This window comes from Trachinotus anak, unplaced genomic scaffold (assembly GCF_046630095.1).
Source record: "Trachinotus anak isolate AG129_WGS33_773 ecotype Australia unplaced genomic scaffold, CSIRO_AGI_Tana_v1 ptg000011l, whole genome shotgun sequence".
NCBI lineage: Eukaryota > Metazoa > Chordata > Actinopteri > Carangiformes > Carangidae > Trachinotus > Trachinotus anak.
Window position 1 is genome coordinate 20,054,534 of NW_027273862.1, and position 22,495 is coordinate 20,077,028.

The 22,495-nt window shown below is 39.3% G+C and overlaps 1 protein-coding gene and 1 long non-coding RNA gene across 5 annotated transcripts; one reads left to right on the forward strand and one right to left on the reverse strand.

Annotated features, from left to right (window-relative positions):
- Positions 1-477: 477 nt before the first annotated feature.
- Positions 478-10,729, reverse strand: marchf7 (membrane-associated ring finger (C3HC4) 7). Of its 3 annotated transcripts, none has more exons than XM_071488788.1 (11): positions 10,507-10,721; positions 7,949-8,148; positions 6,418-6,564; positions 6,057-6,228; positions 4,832-5,017; positions 3,556-4,744; positions 2,528-2,697; positions 2,334-2,437; positions 1,738-1,842; positions 1,377-1,425; positions 478-1,178 (listed from the first exon to the last, which is right to left on the reverse strand). In XM_071488788.1, exons 2-11 carry the CDS (start codon positions 8,132-8,134, stop codon positions 1,087-1,089), a joined length of 2,400 nt encoding a protein of 799 aa, XP_071344889.1. In that variant the 5' UTR covers positions 8,135-8,148; positions 10,507-10,721; the 3' UTR covers positions 478-1,086. The 3 variants fall into 3 exon arrangements, with proteins under 3 accessions (XP_071344889.1, XP_071344890.1, XP_071344891.1); XM_071488789.1 differs by lacking the exon at positions 10,507-10,721 and adding an exon at positions 8,236-9,580; XM_071488790.1 differs by lacking the exon at positions 1,377-1,425 and having other exon boundaries at positions 10,507-10,729.
- Positions 9,580-22,190, forward strand: LOC139627740 (uncharacterized). Of its 2 annotated transcripts, none has more exons than XR_011692615.1 (3): positions 9,580-9,801; positions 11,146-11,272; positions 20,314-22,190. It is a non-coding gene; the product is annotated as an uncharacterized lncRNA (long non-coding RNA). The 2 variants fall into 2 exon arrangements; XR_011692614.1 differs by lacking the exon at positions 20,314-22,190 and adding an exon at positions 18,607-20,042.
- Positions 22,191-22,495: the final 305 nt, after the last annotated feature.

Here is a 22,495-nt window from a genome sequence, read left to right on the forward strand (position 1 = left end):
GATGACACCATGCAACACTTTTTGGAGTTGGTCTGCTGACAGTGAATGTGTGAATCACTACATGGACTCATACTTTGAGATATTACATCTAAAAAAAAAAAAAAAGGAAATCACTGCTGCTGTCAGTCTTAGTTTTTCTTTTATTCAACAGAATTATATGAGATGCAAATTCTGCCTTAGGATGGATTTTCCTCCTCTGCCTTTAGAATATCCTTGGAAGTAGTATAATTAAGAATTGCGACTGCATCACAGGAGGCAGCCCCTCACAAGTGCTGTTTTGATTCCTGTGAATAGTAATGTACTTCTAATTGAGAGTGTGAAGCAGAGACAAGTCAAATTTGATGCTAGTCTGGTAACATCAAAATTGAATGACTCTAGTAATAAGCATCTCTGCGTTACTATGTTTTGCCTGCAACATCCACAAATTATAGTAAAAATCAATATAACAGTATATAAGAAGACTATTAACAGAGAAAAGCAGTCTGCATTCAATCTTTATTCCCAAAATTAAAAGCATGAAACTAGATTTGTACATACATAAAGCATTTCAAACACTGAAACATAGACGAAGAAAATTTGTTGATGGTACGTCCTCTCTTTTTTTAATGTTCAGTGGGAAAAGTCAGAGGAACACAGAAAAAAGTAAATAATCGCAACTCATCTGGTCTCTCCCAAAAGCAATACGTCTTACCATCCGAACTGAAGTACAAATCCGCACTCATCACTGTTGTCCTTCTATTCTACTCCTGCTTCGTTTCAACATTAAAGCACTTGTGGTATAACAGTTAAAAAGACTTGCATTTTTATTTAATTATAACTGAATAAAGTGCACTCTCATAGAAACAGAAATACAGTGGTGTCAGACAGAATGTTTTACTCACTAGTTCAATTCAAGTTTGCATATTTGCAAAAGCCACCTGCAACAAAAGGCAAAGTCATGTTCTGTGCACTTGGCATTTCTCACTTGCATTTCGGATGAACATGACGATGTCAAAGCATGTGTGAAAACTGGGTGAGCTACCATATAGTATGGTGTAACCCTGCAACTTCAGATAATCTGACCCTCACTCCACCACATTCACATAATTAGTACTCCTCTTCAAGATCATCGTCCAGGTCAGAAAACTCGATCGACGGTCTGTTGTCTCGCACTTCCTCTTCCCCTTCTCCGTGGGCGCCTGCAATCCAGAGACATGCAGTCAAATTCCGAAGCCACATAAAAATGATGATGAGAATACACAATCTATAGTACGCTGCAACGCACAGAAATGCTGGTAGCCTTAAACATGGCAATTACAGATGAAAGCTCAATGGCAGCAGATCAGGACTGCCTCAACAAATACAGAACCATAGGAGAGAAGGACTGAGCCACATACTTTGGAGATTGTCCATGTGTTCATGAAGGATTCTCACCAGGTTGAATAACTGGGTGAGAAAGGGAAGAATTACCTCTTTTCAAGATGTACAGTGTGCCACAATTCAACATTTTTTAAGTGTAAATTAGTTTAAATTAGTATTGACTTAAACGTTTGTGGTGTAATGTGCAAACACAAGTATATACTGACTAGAAAAACAGGATCCCCTGTATGTTGTATTGTCATCTGAGAAGCACTCATTTAATATGATCTGTCATGGTGCTGAATTAGCGCTGTGGGTAGATCTAGTAAGTGTGATATTTTGTGTGTGTTTGTGTGTGTGCGTGTGTGTGTAATGTTGTGCGTTTGTGTGTGTTCTCACCCCAGCTGCATCAACAGCTCCCAGGACATCAGAGAACCTCTGCTCACAGAAATGCAGCAGCACCACCAGATAGAGACCACTGCTGATGAACTCATCATACTCTGACTGCGGAGCAGAGAAAAAGACCTCTCAGCACACTGCCCATTTCTGTTACAGTACATACAGATGGGTGACAAAACAAACTCCAAAATAAATTGCCTTGGTAAAGTCTTTAACTCTACTGGAGAGATGAACACCTCTCTTTTAAAAGACTTTTCCTCAGTTGGTGTTTTGATCCAAAATGTCTCATAGAAATCAGCATTCATTGCGTTTCACTGGCTTACTCAGATTTTCCCTTTAATCTTTATTCATCTGTCTATATGCAACTGTAACCTTGTTTTATGACATGGTTTTAATCCATCCAAATTACACGTCACACAGTTCCTCTCCAGTATACCACACTTTAAAGTTCAATTAGTTCTGTTATTTATAAAAGCCCCATATATAAAATTAATCAGCCTTCGGAAATGCGAGTTCATTCATTTTATGTTTTAATTATGTATGTTTTGAGGACGGTTCATTTCTGCTCTCATACTGAGGAAGGTGAAATGACTCACTTGTACATGTGTCCTGTATAACTCCTGAATGTCGAAGTTGTCTATGTTTAAGCGCAGCTTCTCTTTGCAGAGTTCACATGTTGTGATGGCCTCAAGGTTTGTGCCTGAGAAAAAAAGCGAAGATAAGTCACTGACTTTGTTGACAAGGAATGGCGCTTTTGGACGCCGCAGACATATAAGAGGTCTGCATTTACCCGAGCCGATTTTGGAGCGAAGCCACCTCTTGATGCATTCCTGGTGGACATATTGGAGACTGCCTGTACAGCGGCATGGCTGAATCAAGGGGTTAGAAGCCGATTCCTCCCCCATCTGGCAGATACGGCACAGGTCGCCTTCTTCCTCGTCAGATTCCTCCAGAAGCAATCTACAACAGAAAAAGAAGATATTTAGTTCTACTGTTGCCTAAGTACCTATTTTTTTTTTAAACATTGAATTTTTCATATATGAAAAAAGAGTGCAGCCATAATAACTTAATATAATAACTGCATATACAAATCTTTTTTTGCAAAATGCATTATAGAAAATACAGAGCTTTCCACTGCAGTGAAAGAAAACAACACAAAATTAATATCAATTTCATCTTTGTGCATTAGGTACTAATATATCATCAATCCAGGATGTGCTTTGGCTAATTTTAGATTACTGATTATCAGACAAACGGAAAAAAAAAAAAAAAAACTACAGTTTATACTGCAATAGAATTAATGTAAGATAATATCAGACAAATTATACAGCCATGGATTGTAAAAGAGAGTTATCAATAATTTTATTGTAGGCTCAGATTGTGCTACGATATCTACATTTGTAATTAAAAAAGGTGCTGCCTGATAAAAACCGATGTTCATTATAATCCAAAGTGAGCTATTGTGACTGTGATTCTTGAAAAAACAAACTGTATAATGTCCCAAGTGTATTTCTAAATTAGCAGTGAGTGCGATGTAGTCGGCTGGACAGTAACAACAATGGCCGCAGAATGGCTTGTTTTCTATTAAATGTTAAATATATAAGGCATAACATGTAAATAAAACCCATTTCAGGTTTTGGAAGGTACCTTTAACTGAACAAGGCTGAGCTACGTCAAATACATCTCAGACTATGTCTCACTGTACTTAAAATACAAAATAAACTGATATTCACATTATGCCAATGACTTAAATATTTAGGTTTCTAAGAGGTCAAATAGTAATAAATGCATATTGTGTGGGAGATCAAAATCCATCACCTCTCCTTGATCTTGCGCAGCTTTTCCTGATCCCTGCTGGAAATGGGCTTATCCTTCTGGCCGTCCAGCTGGCTCTCTACACCACTCAATGGACCCCTAGGAACTGAAATGTTTTCGTACAGTGCGATTCTGCGGCGCGGTGAAAATTCAACTGAGGCATCCTCGAGTTCAGGTAATGTTTCATCCTCCAGTCTGCAGGGATGACCTGCTCCAAAGGCCTCTAAACCAACTGCTCCTTCCTCTTCTTCATTCTCCCCCTCGTCCTCCTCATCCTCATCCTCATCATCATCATCATCATCATCATCTTCCTGGGATGCTTTATGCTCGAGGTTGTCCCACCTTCTCAGTAAATGTTGTGGATGACTGTAGCCTTCTTCTGAGCCTGCAGCTGAGTGTGCACTCTCATCCCTCGTGTGTCTTCTGAGGCGAGCAAGTAGTGGAGGGCAGCGACCACGGAGAGAGGAGGAAAGCCAGGAGGAGCTGCTGCCCGCTCCATTGCTGGTGTTACTACTGCTGCCAACACCAGGCTCTCTCCATGATGCCATTCTGGACTGAGCCAGGCCACTCCGATAGCCATCACTGTTGTTTTCCTGGATGGGAGCGAGGTCTGCTCTACGATTCCTGAGGCTACCCAAGGTAGTCTCTGACCCTCCAGCGTCAGGGTCCAGACTAGACATCCTGGCTCCCTCGTCACTGTCCACAGACTCGCCACCAGTTGATGGACTGTCATCGTCAAGCGAGCGAACACTGGAAGATCCACTAGAGGAGTCTTGGCTGGAACGGCGTGAAAACAGACGGGACAATAGGCGGCGTGTGGAGCTACGGCCCTCTGGCACTGCACCTTCGGGGGCCGGCCTTGGAGGGAGCGTCGCCTGCGGTCTGGCCACAGGAGTGGTGTACCAGGGCGTGTAAGATGAGTAAGAGGAGGAGATATTTGAGGAGGATTCAGGTTTTCCTGTTTGTTCCTGAGATGAGTGGAGGGTGGATGAACCGTAACGCGTTGTGGTTCTGTGGCTGAAGTCGTGCACCAGAGGAGAGGACCGGTGGGAGGTGGAAGATGAGTGGTGGCGATTTAGGGAACTTTCTCTGGCAACTGAGGAGGAGGAGGAGGAGGAGGAGGAGGAGGAGTAGGCAGTCTCTTTAGGCCGAGCTCCCTGTGCATATGTGGAGGTCACCCTGTCTGTCTGATCTGAAATGAGGGGAGAGAAGAGACTGTTAGAATGCATTAAGTCAGGTTGTGTATTCTGTGTGTGTCTGCATCACAAAATATTCATACACAATGAGGAAGCCACTCCAGGGGTCCTGACTCTTCTTTCTCCCAAACTTGAGAGACTGGGTTCGTTCTTTGTCTCCTGCTCTCTCCTGGACAGCGACGGCTTTGAGGAGGAAGATGATGACCGTGACAGTAAACGGCATGAGCTCCATGAAGAATCAAATGTGTCATTTTGTTTTTCACCTATACCTGTTCCAAAAAAATAATAATAATTACAAATCACAATAAATAATGATGAATTGACAGACATTTCTGCAGTAATCTTTGTCTGGTTTAAATTATGCAAATGCAAACAAAATCTGCTGCAGCTTTTGGTCTGCAACACATTCCCAGGTCAGAGCACATGTAATACCTGGAAATGTTTAAGTTCAATTTAACTTTTAGCCTAGCCATAACACACAAAGCAAAGATATTTTTTTAATCACAAAATTTAATCTGATTGCACCACACAAACTACTTCTTTCAAAGAGCTTAGCTGTTACTTAAAATTTACGCCTTGTAACTACTACGTATTTAACTGAACCTGACGACGATGACGACTACTACTTTTTAGTTATGAAGAAAGTTTTAATGGTGCAACACAATTTAGTAAGTAACTACATTGAAACTAATATGTACTAATAAGTCAACTCAGGTTGCCTATAAGAATTCTTTTAAATGTGGTTTATTATTGATATGTAATACATTTTCTCTCAATGCAACACATCATATTTTGTTTTCATTATGACTTTAGTAATGCAAGCCAAAGTTAATTAACCACAGACAATGTCAGTACCACTTTGCTGATAAGAGCACTGTTGTTTTTCTTATCTGAATCACCTCTACCATTATCTCCACTTTGTGCACTGCTGTCACTGCTGTTTCACGACTGTTACCATCTGTGCTGAAACCAAATCTCCTATCTCCACACAACAGACTACTAAACACCCAATATTTTTTGTTCATCTGCTATGAATGATCAAAGACGTTCAATGTAATTTGAATTTCTGGTATTTCATATCAGCTGTTTCAGCCTCTACAGATAACGAGCCACATCAACACAGTGAGGAGAACAGCCTCAGCCCTCCACCACATGTAATTTTACTAACATGAGGAAATACAATGTGCAGCGTGGGGGGGGGGGGGTTTGCTCTGGAGATACACATCGAAACAATAGGATACAGGTTCAAAATTTGGGTGTGACAGTAACAGTTTTCCTTATGACCCCCATAAATCTGGTAGTATGTACCTCTGCCACTGCTAAGCCCACTACTGGAATAGGTGGATCCTGTAACTGAAGTGCTGGCTGTTCTTGAGTACAGTCCTCTGTTGCTGTAGGACAGTTTGGCCCTTTTAGAATCACCATCATCACTGGCATTCAACAGACCTGAGCGCATCCCCAACCTCCCCTCAGGATCAGTCTGGGAAAAAGAAGGCAGACACATAAAAATAAAAAAAACAAAACAAATATTTAAATATATTTTAATGACATCATTCAGCAGTATTCCTCTAACCTCTGCCATATAATGTTTTAAATTTAAATTTAAAATACAAATGACCAGGCTGTATTTTGCCTGCTACAAACAAATGACAGAGTACAGCTTCAGTACCAGTTTGCTCCTGCTGCTCAGAGAGGATTCAGCCCACGGGCGATCATAAGATCTGCTGGAGGACGTCAGAGAAGTGGGAAACTTCCAGCTGGTGGAGCGACTGTCAGAGCTGCTGTACTCTCTGGATGAGCTCAGGAGACGAGAATTCTTGAAAAGGATAGAAGGTAAAACATGTAGCATTAGTCAGTAATTATGTCTGTGCAAATACATAATACCAAGAAGAAAGAAAAAAACATAAGTTAACTTTTATTTTTTACTAGCGGCATTATTGAATCTCATGCTCTGCTAACACAGGGACAAACAAGCGGGTGATGCCACACATGCTCCTGCCAACAGGTTCATGCTGTCTTTAGTGGTTCTAATGCAGCACAGCAATAGAGCACAGGGCAGGGCAGAAGACAACTGCAAGCTGATTAGAGCTGCAATGATTACTCAGTTAATCATTGAAAACTAATCAGCAATTACTCTGATAACTGAATAACAATTAATTTAAGCAAAAAAATCTCAAATATTTGCTGATTTTCCCTTTGTTTCTCCTGTCTCGAATATAAAGTATTTGACGCTTTTCTTTGTAAACTGAATATCTGAAGATGATATTTGAAGATGACAATTTTCATTATTAACTGTCATTTTGGAGACAAAACTATTATTTCATTGATCAAATAATAGAATAAGAGATAATGAAAATAATTGTTAGTTGCACCCCTAACTCCGATTTCAATATAGATGTAAACAATAGGTTTTCAAAGGTTGGTTTGATTTATCTCTTAACTCACAGTATTTTAACTGGATGGGTTAAATTGGTGTTCATCTTATATATCCAACGTAAACAAAATAATAGAAGGTGAGGGGATTGCTTGGTCTTTGCACCTAGCTTGGACTCTTCTGGAAAGTACATGGACAATCATGCAGGGCCCAGGCAAAGAGTAACACTATCTTTTGAGTCAGGCCTTGACGAGCACGAGGACTGAAATACACACAACGTGTGCCAAGGAATCTAGGCTGCCCTAAAAAAAGACCTTCAAAATGTCTGCTACTGCACAACTGATACACATAGTTAGCTACTGTACCACGCTCCTGAGGGAACCTGTCAGAAAAAGGCTTATTTGAATGCCCTCTCTGGAATACAGTAGAAAGGCACATGACTAAAGCCCCAGGTGGAATAGAAACACAGATACAGTAGGATGACATAGTTCCTGTTCCTGTTCAATCCAACTAAAAAATTAATATTCCAGCTGACATTCTCACACTAAAAGGCCTTCACAATTTTGGGTTGAATAAGATGAAACTGGTGTTTATCTATAATGGCAGCTAAAAACTAAACACATACCAAACAAACGAGCATGTACAGTAAATTGGAAACTGGAAGCACATGGTAGTAGTAGCATGTGTAGTTGTTTTCAATTATATACGGTGTAGGTAAATTCATCAAAAGGTTTGTACACTGTGTATAAAACGGCAATAGCAAGTATGTTTCCTGGTCTTTGGCCATTTCTGTACAATAAGCCTGTAGGCTGTGCCATCAGCCTACCTGTTGCTCCAGGTCCACTTTGTAAGCTGATGATGCCCTTGGAAAGCGGTCATTATTCAGCCCCGTCTCTCGACTGTACAACCTACTGGAGCCCAGTGATGAGGAGGAGACTGCTGGAGTGGATGTGTAGGACGGCCTTGAGCTGGACAGACAAAAAGGAAGTCTGCGAGACCTGGAGTCCATCATGGATTTCCTTGAACCTTGTGAGACGAGATCCAAAGATATTATTGCACAACAAAATGTAGCATTATCTGGGACTGAGGTGTGGAATCAGGAAGTTTACTTGCTTATAAATGCAGCTGTTATTCCACATCCAATGGCAAGACATGGCAGGACTTGCAGCACAGACTTTTAAAAAGGACCTGCAACGCCTCAGTCTGTTAAATAACAAGGCTTGGTGCACTGGTGTGCTAGTTCTAATGATTTGTTGATAGGGCACACGTGACAGTGTGTCTGTAAACACTAAAACCTGCTCCATGCTGCTTCCTGGACTCGGTGTCAAAGTCACAGTGCCTATCTTTGGGGCTATGAACTCTATCACATGAACATGACACTACCAAAGAGCAGCAGAACTGTGTGCTGAGCGTATAAGCAAGTTAGACACTCTTTACCAGTTATGAGATACAAAGATAATTTATTTTGACGCTACATTACTAAATCCAACAGACAGTGCAGATTCTCACATTTTTATTTAAGTAACCTCAAGTGCTCGTTGATGTATCAGCTGAAAGTCAAATATACCAGAGGACCTGAAAGGGAGAGTTTAGAGTTTCTGACATAAGGTGGTACAGTTTGAGTTACTCCCTGGTAGTGATATGGATCCATGGACATTAGCTGCAGCACCTGTGGTCAAAGATAGCTCAGCAAGCCAGCACTCTGTCAGACTGAAATGAACAGCAGTAAATAAGGCCAGATAACAAAAACATTTTTAACCCTAACACAGCACTCAAGCCTTTTAAACACCGCAACAGGACACAAGATGTTCAGGGAAACACAAAGGGTTTATTATTTAACAACAAACATACACAACATCATGGAACAAGAGTCTTGAGAGGACAACGAAAACACAAGAAATACACCAAACATTTTGCAAATGACGGTTACAGGTGTGGGTTGCTGTGATTTACTACTTGCATATGTATCTCTGCAACAGGCTGCAGGTGTCATTTCACTGCTTTTTCTCCCTCCCCAAACAACAACAGACCAGATGTAACTTAAAACACCCTACATTTATACTTATCAAAGCTGGACATTATGAACAGAGTTGAGTTACTGTTTATGGCACAGTTTCAGATTTGTGAAATCTTTGTTCTATTTGTGCAAAAACAAAAAAAAAAAAAAAAGGCAATTGCACTGCTTTTGAAATTGCCATTTATGTGTCTTCACAGACAGAATAAGGCATTCACAAAACTGTGTTTTAAACAGTTTTTAGCTTCTCCTGGTTAATCTACTCCAGATCTGACAACTCTATGCACGGTGGTCTTTGCTCTAGACATGATTTGATGCGGTCTTTATGGAGGAAAATACAATTCAAATAGTTTTAAACAGTTATTAGTCAATCGAGATTTGATAAGACTATGCAGAGGGAGATGTGGTCTGATGTGGTCAAATCTGAAATCTGTTCTTTTTTATTAATTTTTTCATTTTGCTTTAACAAATATTTGAAAATCAGATCAGAAAACTGGATGTCTAAAATATTTTCACAAAAGTACGTGGATTAAAAAAAAAAAAAAAAAAAAAAAGAAAAATGAATAATGTAATTTAAGTTTCCCTTAATTGACAGAATTGACACCTGTGTCTTTCACTAGCTTGAGCAAATGGCCGTGCACCACCACCCGTTAGTAAACATAAAGGTAAGTCAGCACCTTAATACAATAGGAAAATCTCTGCAGAGGTATTTTATTGTGAAATGTGAAATCATTCACAATATTGCCACTGCTCTTTGTCTTAATTTTATGTAATGATTGATAATTTACGAACCGTCTTCTCGCCACCAAATTGCAAATAAGGTAAAAATGTTAGTCAGCTCAAAACGACTTTATTACCGAGCGTTGAACTCGTAATAATGAATATTAATCTTAACCTAGCGTTATTTCCGTAGACGTTTCCTGCTCGAAATGTAACCAGACCGTTGTTTTGCCGATGACACTCGACACCGTTGTACATTTCATATTAACAGTCACAGAATAACGTAAACCGCCAACGTTAGCTAACACGTTAAAAGACGCCGTTTTTCGTGTTTAGCATTTACAAAGTTAGCTGTCATTAAATACCGACTCGCTCCTTGGCCAATGACTGTTCAGATGTGGTAACAGAGTAGTTCAGCTATTGTTTCCCGACGCCTGGGCAGAGCTGACAACTCAGTTAGCCGTAAGCTAACTAGCTGGTTAGCTTACCATCTGCACGCTGACGTTATGAAGCCCTGACAAACTCACGTAAATCAGCAGCGCCAAGATACACGATGACCGATTCCCGATTGAGACAGTTTCAGCAACAAGTGACAAATTAACGCAACTAAATCCATAGCACATCAATGCACTGTCAGTGCGTATCCTCACCTTTGGTGTGAGTCTTTCTTGCTTTAGCACAACAGGAACTATGGCGGCTGTGCTCACTGCTGTTGATACAGAGGATCAGCTGATTTGCAATGACCCGGTGGGAGTGGTTTACAAGAAGATTGTTTTCAGGTGCTCTGTTATCCTAAGGCACATGGTTCATCCACGTTTTTTTTTTTTTTTTTTTTTTTTTTTTTGTTGTTTTTTAAGAAAAAAAATGAGCCCTATATTCGAGAGAAAGCTCACACCGACTCTCTCTCTCCCTCTGTCAGCACATAAATTTTCAGGCCAGGTCAAATAGCGTCTCCAAGTGGCTCAGATAAGAGTCAATCATATTTTATTTTTAGGAGAGTAATTCCATCACCACTTTACATGAGTTATGTCAGTAAGAGCCGACAAAGTTGGCCCTCCACTACCTTTAGGCTCCAGATCTGTATCTTTACAAATGCTCAGTAGGAGACTGCTACTTTCTTAACATAACGTCACATACACTGTGTAAAAGGTGAGGATGTTTCAAAATAATGGAATTGATTGTTACTATTTGTCAATTAACATCATACATAGAGTAGTAAAATGAAAAAAAAAAAAAAATTCTTGTCTTCATGCTTCCTTTGTGTCTTCTGTCTCTTCATGTAATCCCAGACTGACTCCATGATGCTGAGGTCGAGGCTCTGTTGGGGCCAAACCATCTGTTGCAGGACTCCATGTAAAAGAGTAAGCTCGAGTCCATGTGTGAGGCTTGAGTGATTTGAAACATCTGGGGACTGAGGTAGGTTACAACAAGCCAGCATTGTTAACAACATTAGAGGTGCCAGTGTATTCCTCGTTGAAAGTGCTGTATGAACCATGGATTTGTGGTCATTACCACTGCTAGTTTTTTGTCAGTGAGTGTGGATAATAGCAAAACATCAGCAGGGGAATCCAGCGGGAAATAAAAGATACCATTTGGGTCACTGTGTAGCAGGTGAATTGTTTTCAGACTATAACTATCTGACATTGTGTTCTATCTGAGGATGCAGTTCCCCCTCCGAAATGATCTCTCATTTCATTTCATTATAAATGTATTTACATTTCATACTACTTTATATTCCTACCTGGCAACATTCAAAAGGGATGTACATTTTTCCTTTCCTTTTTACTCTTATGATTCATATCCAACATATAGAAATATCAAAACACATCAACAACAAACACAAAAAATCAATTAGCATTAAAATGATATTTAAATATATGCAACAGTAGTAAAAATCCAATATAATAATATTATAACATTCTTAAAAAAGAGGGGTCATTCTGCAGTCATGAATAATGAGCACTTATTACTTTTGATATTTACATACATGTTGCTGATAATACTATTACATATACTTAAGTAAAGGCATAATTGCAGGACTTTTATTTGTAATTATATGTTTTTGCAGTGAGGTAGCCTACAGCAATAAGATCTTTTCATCGTTGTTTGACATCTGATTATCATGATTATGGCCGACTAACTTGATAAACCCCACACTAGTCAACTCCCTAATGTGAAGGTCAGCCAAGATGTCAGTAAAAATAATAAAATTTAGGACATGGGTAAAATATGTGAATATGTGACTGTGAATTTATGAGAATAGAGAGGTAGTAAAAAATTATATGAATTATATGATGAAGGAGTATAGTAGCCATCATTATATGGGAAGAGAGACCGCAAAATTTGAATTACATCAGTTTTTATCTGCTCGTACCGTACTTACATTGGCATTACATGTTGAATAAATCCCTTAAAACATCTAAATTTTACCAGTTTTAAACTGATTGCTTTAAACTGTTTCACTTCAATTATCCGTCTTTTATGTACAATATCTCAAACAGCCCAATCATTGGATTATGACTAAACTGGGGCATGTGATGCATCTCATGTGCATCATGACGTTCTGACATTTTCAAAAAACTGCCCCAAGAAAGACATTTTAAAATCAAGTCAAAATTAAGTGAAAACCTTGCTTACAGCTCTCCAGCAGCACTGAACAAATGCCAAACACATGACAAGAGCAATGAAGACAGAAAACATATCTCATTACTTTGCAAACTGTTCCTAAATCATCCACAGAGATCACTGTGAACTGTCTTTGTAGTATTTTTTTAATGAAAGATTTTCGCAATTGTCTGTAGATTATTTGTGGATTAACTAGAGTAACTTTGTTTCTGGAATGAAAAAAAAAGATTCTTCAGTGCTTTTAGCAGCAAAAATGAAATTTCATTAATTATTGGGATGGAGGCAGAAATCTCAGAAATGGATATCTCAAATCCTGGGCAAATAAAACCAAAAGTGTCTGCCTTCTTATGTGCTATGGTGATAAGTGAAAAAAATAGTATTTTTGGGATTTTGAGTAAACCTACCTCTGAACAGTTTAGACAATTGTGCATGTCACAAGATAGTCATAGGGTTGACTGCATTTGATCATTGTTTTCATTAGATTTTCATAGATAGATAGATAGATGGATAGATAGGTGAAGAGCAGTACGGTATAGTGCAGATAGTTGCTCTAAAATAATTTGAGATGGCCAAAAGCCACGTGGAGTTTGCATAAAAATGCAAACATTTATGGCCTGCTTCAATTAAAAGACCACTGCAGCCTGGCACCGACAGCTCTGACAGCTCTGCATCTCAGAAAAAAGATGCAAAATGACAGTAATAAAGACATAACCAAGACTCACTCCTCTAAAGGCCATTAATTCCAAAAGGAGCATTTACTGTCTTTCTTTTTCTTTAAATGTAGACACGGCTTTTACAAAGTCGTATGGTTCATCAGCATGCACCTGTTAAACATGTGATGAAGTGTCTGCTGGTGCTGCTGTTGCTCGTTTTGTCATTTGCTGTATTTGGTAATGCCGTTGCTCTTGATGATGATCCCAGTTTACCTGACAATTATCAGAATCTGGGTCATCTGCAACAAAGGTAGCACACGCGCACACACACACACGCACACACTGTGTACACACAGAAATGTCCAGGGGTGACGTCATTATGAAAGGAGAGAGGAAGCTAACAGCCACTAAGAGGCACTGTAGTTCACACTTTTCTCCCAGCATCCTTAGAAGAGGCAGTAGAGATTCACTGTTATTTTCATGCCAGAACTTGGTGGTGTTTGTTTAGTGAGGGAGGCAATTAAAGCCAATTTCAACAGGTTTAATTAGATTGATTTGAATAATTGTTTTTGAAAGGCGCCGTAGATCCCATCGTCACAGTAAATCCAGGATTAGGAGCATTGATATGATTTGCATACTTTAACTCAACATCTAATTTAGTAGACCTCAGGAAGCATTGATCACAGATAAGTCTGAACACATACTCTTTTTATTCATTTTGTTTTCATGTTGCAGATCCAGGCATTATTATGTTCTTTTCTACTGACTGAAATGAATTTACCATCTAAAACTGTAACACACCGAATTCATGTTAAGTGTGTGTGTGAGTCCAGGAAGGTCAGTTTGGAGCGGAGAGGGACCAATGTTACACAGCAGATGCATAATAATGTGAAGGTCAACAAGATACTCATCATGCTTGGTAAAATGTAGCACTTAACGGGCCCAGCGATCCATTATTAGTCGCATTCATACAACAGTGAACAGTGATCAAACCAAGTGTAAATCTACCCAAGGCTAACAGAACAAGAGGTGAAGGAGAAACAGAGAGAGAAAGGGATAAATATAGGAGGGCGGTGCTGCAGATTAATTGCTGACAAAAAGGACACATGACCTAGACAAATGAGGAAGTGCAAGGTCTGGTGAGTTGGGGAGGAGGCTGCTCAACCCACTTGTGGGTCTGTAGGCCAATGGCACTGCCCCCCCCCCCCCCCCCCCCCCCCACCCCCCACCCCCCACCCCCAGTTTTCTCTTCAGACACATGATTCTGCACACTGCTATGTGAAGAGGGAGTAGAAGCTCTCCTCCCCCAGTGCTGCTGATAGGACGATAATAGAGCATTCCTTGGAGTAGTTTCTCATTCATGCTAGCTGTGACAAGGGAGGAACATGCTTTTTTTTTCCACTGGGGGGGCTGCTTACTCCCTCAACTAAGAACATGGACATGTAACCTGAGATTTGCACACAGTGCCGTCCTCTCACTCAAATCCTCTTATTTATGTGCTGTGGATATGAGATGGATACGTACCTGTCTCTCTGAACTGATGTTCATTTATTCCAGCTGCTGGATGTCTCCCTCAGGTTTCAGCTGGACTGTGCCCATCAAAATCAAATTGCTCACTTAGAAACATAACCATAGCCATATTTAAGGCTATCTATAGGAATATAGAGGTGTTGATGTTTACACTGTGCTCATGAAATTGACTTTAACTTGAGCCTTAAGACACAGGAAAAACTGCAAGAATGTCTGGATTTGTCCAGCACTGTGTAATCACAAAGGAATGTCCTGAGACATTTCTGCTTTTCCTCTACAAGACCCCTCTTTTCCCACGGCTTGTCCAGGTCTTGAGAATCTGTTTCCTCTCGCTCTCTCTCCCTCCCTCTGTCTCCCTTCCTCCCTCTCTCTGTTTGTGGAGACACATGAATACCACAAAGGCTGGTTTATAGGAGGACTACAATACAAGCCCAGTGTCTTCAGGAGCACAAAGAGCAAAAGTCTATGCCCTCCGAGAAACCTCTAGGAAGGAACATCCAGGCAAAGGTTGTGAGTTATTTCCAGTGTAAATCAAACAAAGGATTCATGGAAACAAATACGCAACACAGCAAAGTTGAGTGAACTAAGCACATACATAAGCACATGTTGTTGTCCCAGGGGGAATTTTATTATGTTGTGTTGCTTTCAGGAATCTCTCTACCAAGAGATGACAACTGCGTAGAACAACAAGCTGCAGGGTAAATGTGACCAAAGATTTCTGTTGTAGGGAGTTAATTTGTATGGCTGCGATACAATATTTCTGCTGATAATGATCTCATGTTAACTTGCCCCAGACACATAGTTTATTAGTATTTGCGTTTTTATAATTTAGGAACTCTTTAAAGGCCCACAGCTCAGGTGGTAGAGCAGGTTGGCCGCTGATCATTGGGTTGATGGTTTGATTCCTGGCTCCTCAAACCAAGGGTTTCACTGTGGCTGTGGTTGAGGGGCAAATAAAATAATTTAGGAACTCTTTGTTCACTTGAGGATGACGTTCAGCTGTATTTCAAGAGTGTATGACCTGCAAACACAGGAATGGAAACATACATCTGAACAGATGAGTAACAATTGTGAAAAAGCAAGGCCACATGTGTTAACACTTTAGGTCACATGTTTGAGGGGCACCATCTAAAATGCTTGTGAGCTATTTGTGGAAATTCTTCTCTCACCATAGGTTTGCTCTGTTGCAGTCAGCAAAGACACATCCTATCAGTGTCATTGTTTTACTTAAATTCAAATGTATTGCAGACAAAATGAAAAATCATATGCCTGATTCAGGATGAGAGGGAGCCCATTTTTCAGTTAGTGACTTTTAGCAAAGCAATGTTTTAGTCCACGCAACCACTAAAAGGCTTTTCTAAGGACTCAAAGAACATTTGTTGGTCTTAATGTTCCCCAGACACAAAGTGACATCTGCCTCCCTCCCTGCATGCCTGCTGCTCTTTGTTCAGAAGAGCTCTGAGGAGAGAGCTCATTGAAGGCAAAGATGATGTCACCATTGTGATCATTACTGTGCTGTGTGGTGCCCTATTTTTGACCAGGCGTCACTGAGGGCAGGCCAGAATGTCTGCCTGCACACTGCCAGGAGGAACAGTGGCCTGCCAGTATTAATTAACACAGGGCCGGTTTTCATTAGTCCTAAAACCCTCTTAAGACCACCCCCACATGCAAGGCCCACCTAAATCTATGTTCAGATACTTGTCAACAGATAGATCATATGAGCAGTCTAATGAAGGTTTATGGATGTGTGATTCTTAACCTCATGGTCCTGACTTTTATTTTGTTTTAGTCACTTTTATCATTCATTCTAATAAAAAAGATTTATTCAGTATTTATAGTACATCCCTATATATCTACTCCATACCTACCATGCCTGTATTTCCTGCTGGAGGACTGGGTTTTTGCAAAGGCTACAGAGTAAACAAGAATTTGATTTAGCTTTACTAACTTTAACCCATAACACTTTACTTATTGTTATTCAGTAAATAATAACTGGTCCTGCCCGCCTGTATTAAAACTCTAGCTCAATGTGAACATGTCTGTTGAATAATTAATTTTTTTCCAATCAAAGAAATTAATAGAGACTATTAATTATTAAATCAATACAAATACACACAGTCACATTAGTAGAAATGCACACATTTGCTCCAGGGAATAAATAAGTGTCTATTTAGTCTAAATTCTACTAATGGTAACACATATAAATAGTTCAGTATCATTGTAAATGAGATCATTATTGCACACCAAACATGCGTCTCATTTCCCAGAGATTATGTTCTCTTTGACGCCATCGTACTTTAAGGCTTCATTTGCCAGCAATTATTCAAAATGAAACTTTCAAACATGCAGGTGTGAGAGACTGACAGATGTGAACACATTCTGACATGAGTATCCAGATCTCTGTCACTCTAAGCGCACAGACAATATATTGCGTATTTTTGTCAAGTTTTTACTTTGCAGGCTTAATTGTTGAAGTTCACCTTGCACCTGCCTTTTATGAAGAATTTACTCCGATGAAGATCTGAGAGGTTACTAGTGACTAAGTATGTAAAAATGCACTTCTTCATTTTGTTATTGAGACCAATAACACCTAGAAATTCTCAAAATTCCTCCAAGCTCACTGTTGATGTTTTGAGTTTAAAAATATCAGCAGTTAGCTGAAGGAGGTTTGGGATTTCAGTCTGCTGTTTTTGCGCTTTTTAAATTTTTGCGCTTTTTGGAATAAGGCTTAGAGGCAAATTTCAGCTCATGATGCTGGTAAAGCAAACTGTTACTAGTCTGAGGAATGAAAAGCTTGTTTTACAGAGACATTGTCAAAAATCTTAAAGTACCTTTGAGCACTCTAGTCTAAAATTCCTTTAAAATGTAGGAAGAACTCAGAAAGATCTGTTTAATTGGTATTATTATTATTTTAGATAAATGAATTAAAATGACCTAAATTAAAATTATTTATGATTACTCTTAGTTATTTTCATATTTTCTCATTTTGGACCATGGGCATGTTTTAGGGTTTGACAGAAATCTAAAAATCAAGTATAAAATTTGTTCAAAAAGGTTTGAGTTAGTGTATGTCTAGAAAAAGTTGTTTATATGGCTACAATAATCTTAGATATTTCATATCAAACACTCAAACACTTATTTTATGTATTCTCTGATTAAAAAGAGCACAGACGCTGGCCAGCATTATGTATGTGGAAATATATATCTGCAGGGCGGTCTGTTTTCATACATTTTATAATAGCTCTTAGGGTTTATACGCAGTTCAAACACCTCTTGAATGAATATGACAGCTTGTTCAATAAATGGAATTTTGATGGCCTTGACACACTCTGAAAATAGATCATATAGTATACCTGGCCATTTTTCCTACATTTAATTCAGGCTTTAAGGTCTAAAATTAGACAATAGGTATCATTTTAATGCAATGTCTCGGCATCAGTATTACCTCAGATTCGCTTTCTGATTTTATGTACAAATAAATAGCTATTGACATTAACATGGATAACAACCCATAGCCTAATTCACTTGGCACACAAATATACCGTATGCACTCGAAGGTTTTTGTCTGTCTGGTATCCACATTAAGAAACACACAGGTACTTTCTGTCACATAAGATATGCTTCACACGTGGTTATGTGTGGGTGCTGAAACCATGAAGGCCTTATGATTACAGACACAAACCATATGTCAGATCTGACTAGTAATGATTTCAGTTCTGCTGAACATCATCCTGAAGCCGCGGTATGGATGTATGTGACAACAATGGTAATTTTTTTAAATTTTTTTTATTAAGACATTCATTAAGTTGTTTTTCCACCTTCTCTGCTGTGCAGTTTAATTATCTTATTCTAATTATTTTTATGTTGTCAAAACACTAATTTCTACCTCCAAACACTACTTACAGTACTTTTACTTCTTGTGTGTCTTTTCTATTTCCCCAGATCAAGTGTCAATGTAAGACGTCTTCAGAAATTTGAGAAGTGTCTGTCTTCATGAATGTCGATTTCTTCAACAGACAAGGAACTGATTAATTTCACAATTAAGAAAAAAAAAATACAGTTTCAACATGAGTTGCAATTCTGAATTTCCAGTATGTCTAAGTAACTTTAAAGCACAAGACACACCACACCTCTAGAATGCTGTTCATATCAGGGCCTTGTCTTTATCATTATTATCTTTTTTTTTTTTTGTCATATTAAATGATTAACTTTTTATAGTTGCCTGGAGTTGTAGCATACTTGGGGCTAATATTCCCTCATTAAAAGTGCCAAATGACATGAGTTTGGTATGTCCTAAAAAAGTCGGTGTTCACACTAAATGCTGATCTTGTACCGCAAAGCATAACTAATTTGAGATTAGTTACGAGTTCCACTTTCAGTACAGTGCAGTGTAAATGACCGTATTTCATTTCTACGCTTTGATCCAAATTTTCAGGGATCTTTCTGCCAAACTTGTCAAAGTCACCGAGAAAAAAACATTCTGCCTGCATAAACTGAACAATGTAAAATGTCTGATGACTGCTTTTCCGGCAATGATGTCTGTCAATATGAGCTGAAAGCCTCATGTGGATTACCATTTGAGTGGAATCTCATGAGAGGTAGCTTACCTTTGTATTACAAATCACTAGTGGGTGACTTAATAGAAGTAGTTCCAGGTCTCCATGGAATTACAATGAGGTTTCTTATTTTCCAGGTAATGACCATACATTATTCAAGTGATGTTTGTGTATTTATGTGTAATGTATACTTTGTTGTAGGAAAATCGGAAAAATAAAACAAACTGACTGGTGTCACAACTGCACAACAGCGATAACTAAAGTCATGCTTTCTATGTGGGTCAGAGAAGAGAGATGAATACAGCAAAACCTAAGTTATGATAATGGGAAAAAAAAGGGACGTTCACTTATCTATCAAAGTGTTCTCTTGTGTCACAGATATATGCTTGCTGCAGTGGACTGAAATCAAAGCTTGTTATATGTAAACTATGATAAAGTAATGCATTGAAGCTTGAAATTCCTTCAACTGTGAAAGTCATTTCCCTTGAAAAAAAATCCCCCCAGCTTCATCTGTCAAAAAAATGCACAATAAGTAACTGCAGAGTCACCTAAGTAACATCAGTTTTTGTGTGTGCATCTGTTCATATTTCTTTTCTTTCTTTTTTCTTGTCCCTATGCATGTTGGAAATGTCATGTCACTTTGATTTGAATGTGATGAAATTATAAAACTGAGTGCACGGTTAACCGTAGTTAACTGTATTTAAGAGCAGGTTTCCTCCAGGGTGATATTCATGTGGACTTGAAGGAAAATACTGGGTTGATTACCTTAGTTAAACCCCTGCACTTAGGCACAGATTTAGCAAATGGAAAATGTGCTGACATTTTGTGTGGTGTGTGTACACACTAATGTGGGTAAAGATGTGTTTCTCTTTGATTCAAGGTCATTTGGCTTTGCTCAGGTTGGGGTGACATTTGCTTGTGATCTCATTCTTCATGGAGAGATGCATCACTGAAGGGCTGGGACTTGTTTCTCCACTTTCCTGGCACAAATGACTCCTCATTCCCAGAAAAGGAACATACTAATTCTCTCTCGCTCTCTTTTTTTCTTTCTCTCTCTCTCCATCGGTCACACTCTGACAACATGTGCACACAGACTGCATCTCCTCATTGAATGACAGTGTGAATGTACCTCATCGACGAATGACTCACTCTACTACTCTGCTATTATGATGATTTCTCCCTTCTGTGTATTACATCATGCAACAGAGAGTTCTGCTCAGTTACATTCACCACAATAAACACTATCTGAGTGCACTCATTTAGGCTGTGCAGGGGTTTATTAGTCAAACTTGCATGGAAAACATTATTTAGTTGATCTCTCAAATAACTTTTCATCTGGTTAATTTTGTGTGTATTTACCTAAAAATACAATGTTTCTAAAGCTGAAAGTGAATCATAAGGCTTGAATTAGGATAGCTAAAAACAGTTCTGTTGTAAAAACACTTCTAGCATCCGTCAACCTGCCCCCTGTGGATGTCTCTGGGGTTAAAGGTCAAGGATTAATGCATATTTCACTGTCACATGGATTCCCATATACCATTAGGTGTGGTTCAGCTTTCAGAATAGCTATAATTGGGTCTACGCATGTAAAGCCATTACATATATTGCAAACCATTTTCAGTAAGGGATAGTAAGATACCAATCAATAACAGTGTTCATCTGGCATAATTGCTGAATTTCATGTCAGAGAGAGAGTGTTACTTGAAGCACACCAATATTCTACATATAGCCGCAAATTGGTCCCTTGTGCTTTAATCACACAAGCAGTTCAAATCATTGACTTTGCAAATCATTACATCTCACAAGGCATTGTGTTCAAGACCACTGATGTATTGAAAGGATGCTACAAAGAGAAGATACTACATGGATGGGAAGAATAATTACGGTCCGTTTGCAGGGTTCTTACATTAATCCAAAACAAAAGATTAAATTAAACTCAACTATTATAGCAGTGTAAGATGTCGGAGGCAGAGAAGAACAATAGTGCTTGACGCATTCTATACAGCAGAACATTGTCTTAATCTAATTTATTGGGTGTTTATTTAATACTTATTATGTAGGTCACAACAATAAGTGAGGCCTAATTCAATTGCATAAAAAGACTTCCTTAGGCCACTTTTCTTGTGTGTGAACACTATTTTGAGCTCCATTTATGGTGTTCAAATTAAACATCTCAGAGTTGCTGGAAGCTTCTTGTGTTAATGGAATCCCACATAGTGGACTGTGTGGGGAGGAGAGCAGATGAATCTGTATTCCCTGAATGTGTCTGGGCAAAAATCAATAAATGCAAGCACAGCTCCTCGCTTCTGACGGCTGTCCCTGTCTTTGCATGGTGAACTAATAGAAAAATAATAATTAAATCCAAATCACCAGATTAATTTGTTTTCCATCAGTCTCAGGAGAGATCTTTTTTTTTTTTCCTGTTTCTTTAGTGGCTCATTATACTTTCTAATCAAGACAAAAAAAAAGTCCCTCTTTTAGACAGACATGCTGTCTCCCTTCCCCCTTCTCTTCCCTGTGGTGTGCTTTCTCGCATTGCAGTCATTGTGCTGGCACTTATTATGTTACAAATGACCGAGGTACGGCAGGCATTCTCAGTGTGCATGCAAAGAGGGCCCACCCTTCTATGCTGCTAGTGCCTTCTCCTAATGACGATGCTCAGAGTGCCCCGCGACGCCACCCCACGCAGCCCTCTCCCCTATTCCCGCCCCCATGTGCTCTCTTTAATGAAGATTCTCCAATGCAATTAAAAACCCTTACTTCTTGCTGCTACTGTATGACAAACAGAGCCACTGTCATTCCTCACGGCCTGTCATTCCTGCTACAAGAGGCGGAGGAGATGGAGAAATACACCAGGGTGCCAGTGGCTAGAGAGACAGATAGAGAGGATTGTGCATGTGTGTGTGTGTGGGGGGGTTTGAAGAAGAGCAAACCCCCCCATCTCAACAGGTAATGGAAAGGGGCAGAAAGAAAAATCAATGACCAAAGAACATGGAGAGCAAGCTTATAAAATGGCTTTAACTGAGCACCACAAGCTGAATAAGGGGTTCTGTGTCCATCCTCCAAACTCTGGTGATCATGAATGTTTTAACAGACCCAACCCCCCCGACCCCACCTTTTGTTTTTTCTCTCTTTTTAACAAATAGAAAGGACTGATATGCAAATAACAGCTTTACAATTCTTGCAATAATAACAACATTCAGGTGACACTTTTGGAAGTGGTGACATTACAGCAGAGAGGGAGAGAGGGAAAAGAAATAGGATACATTTATGGT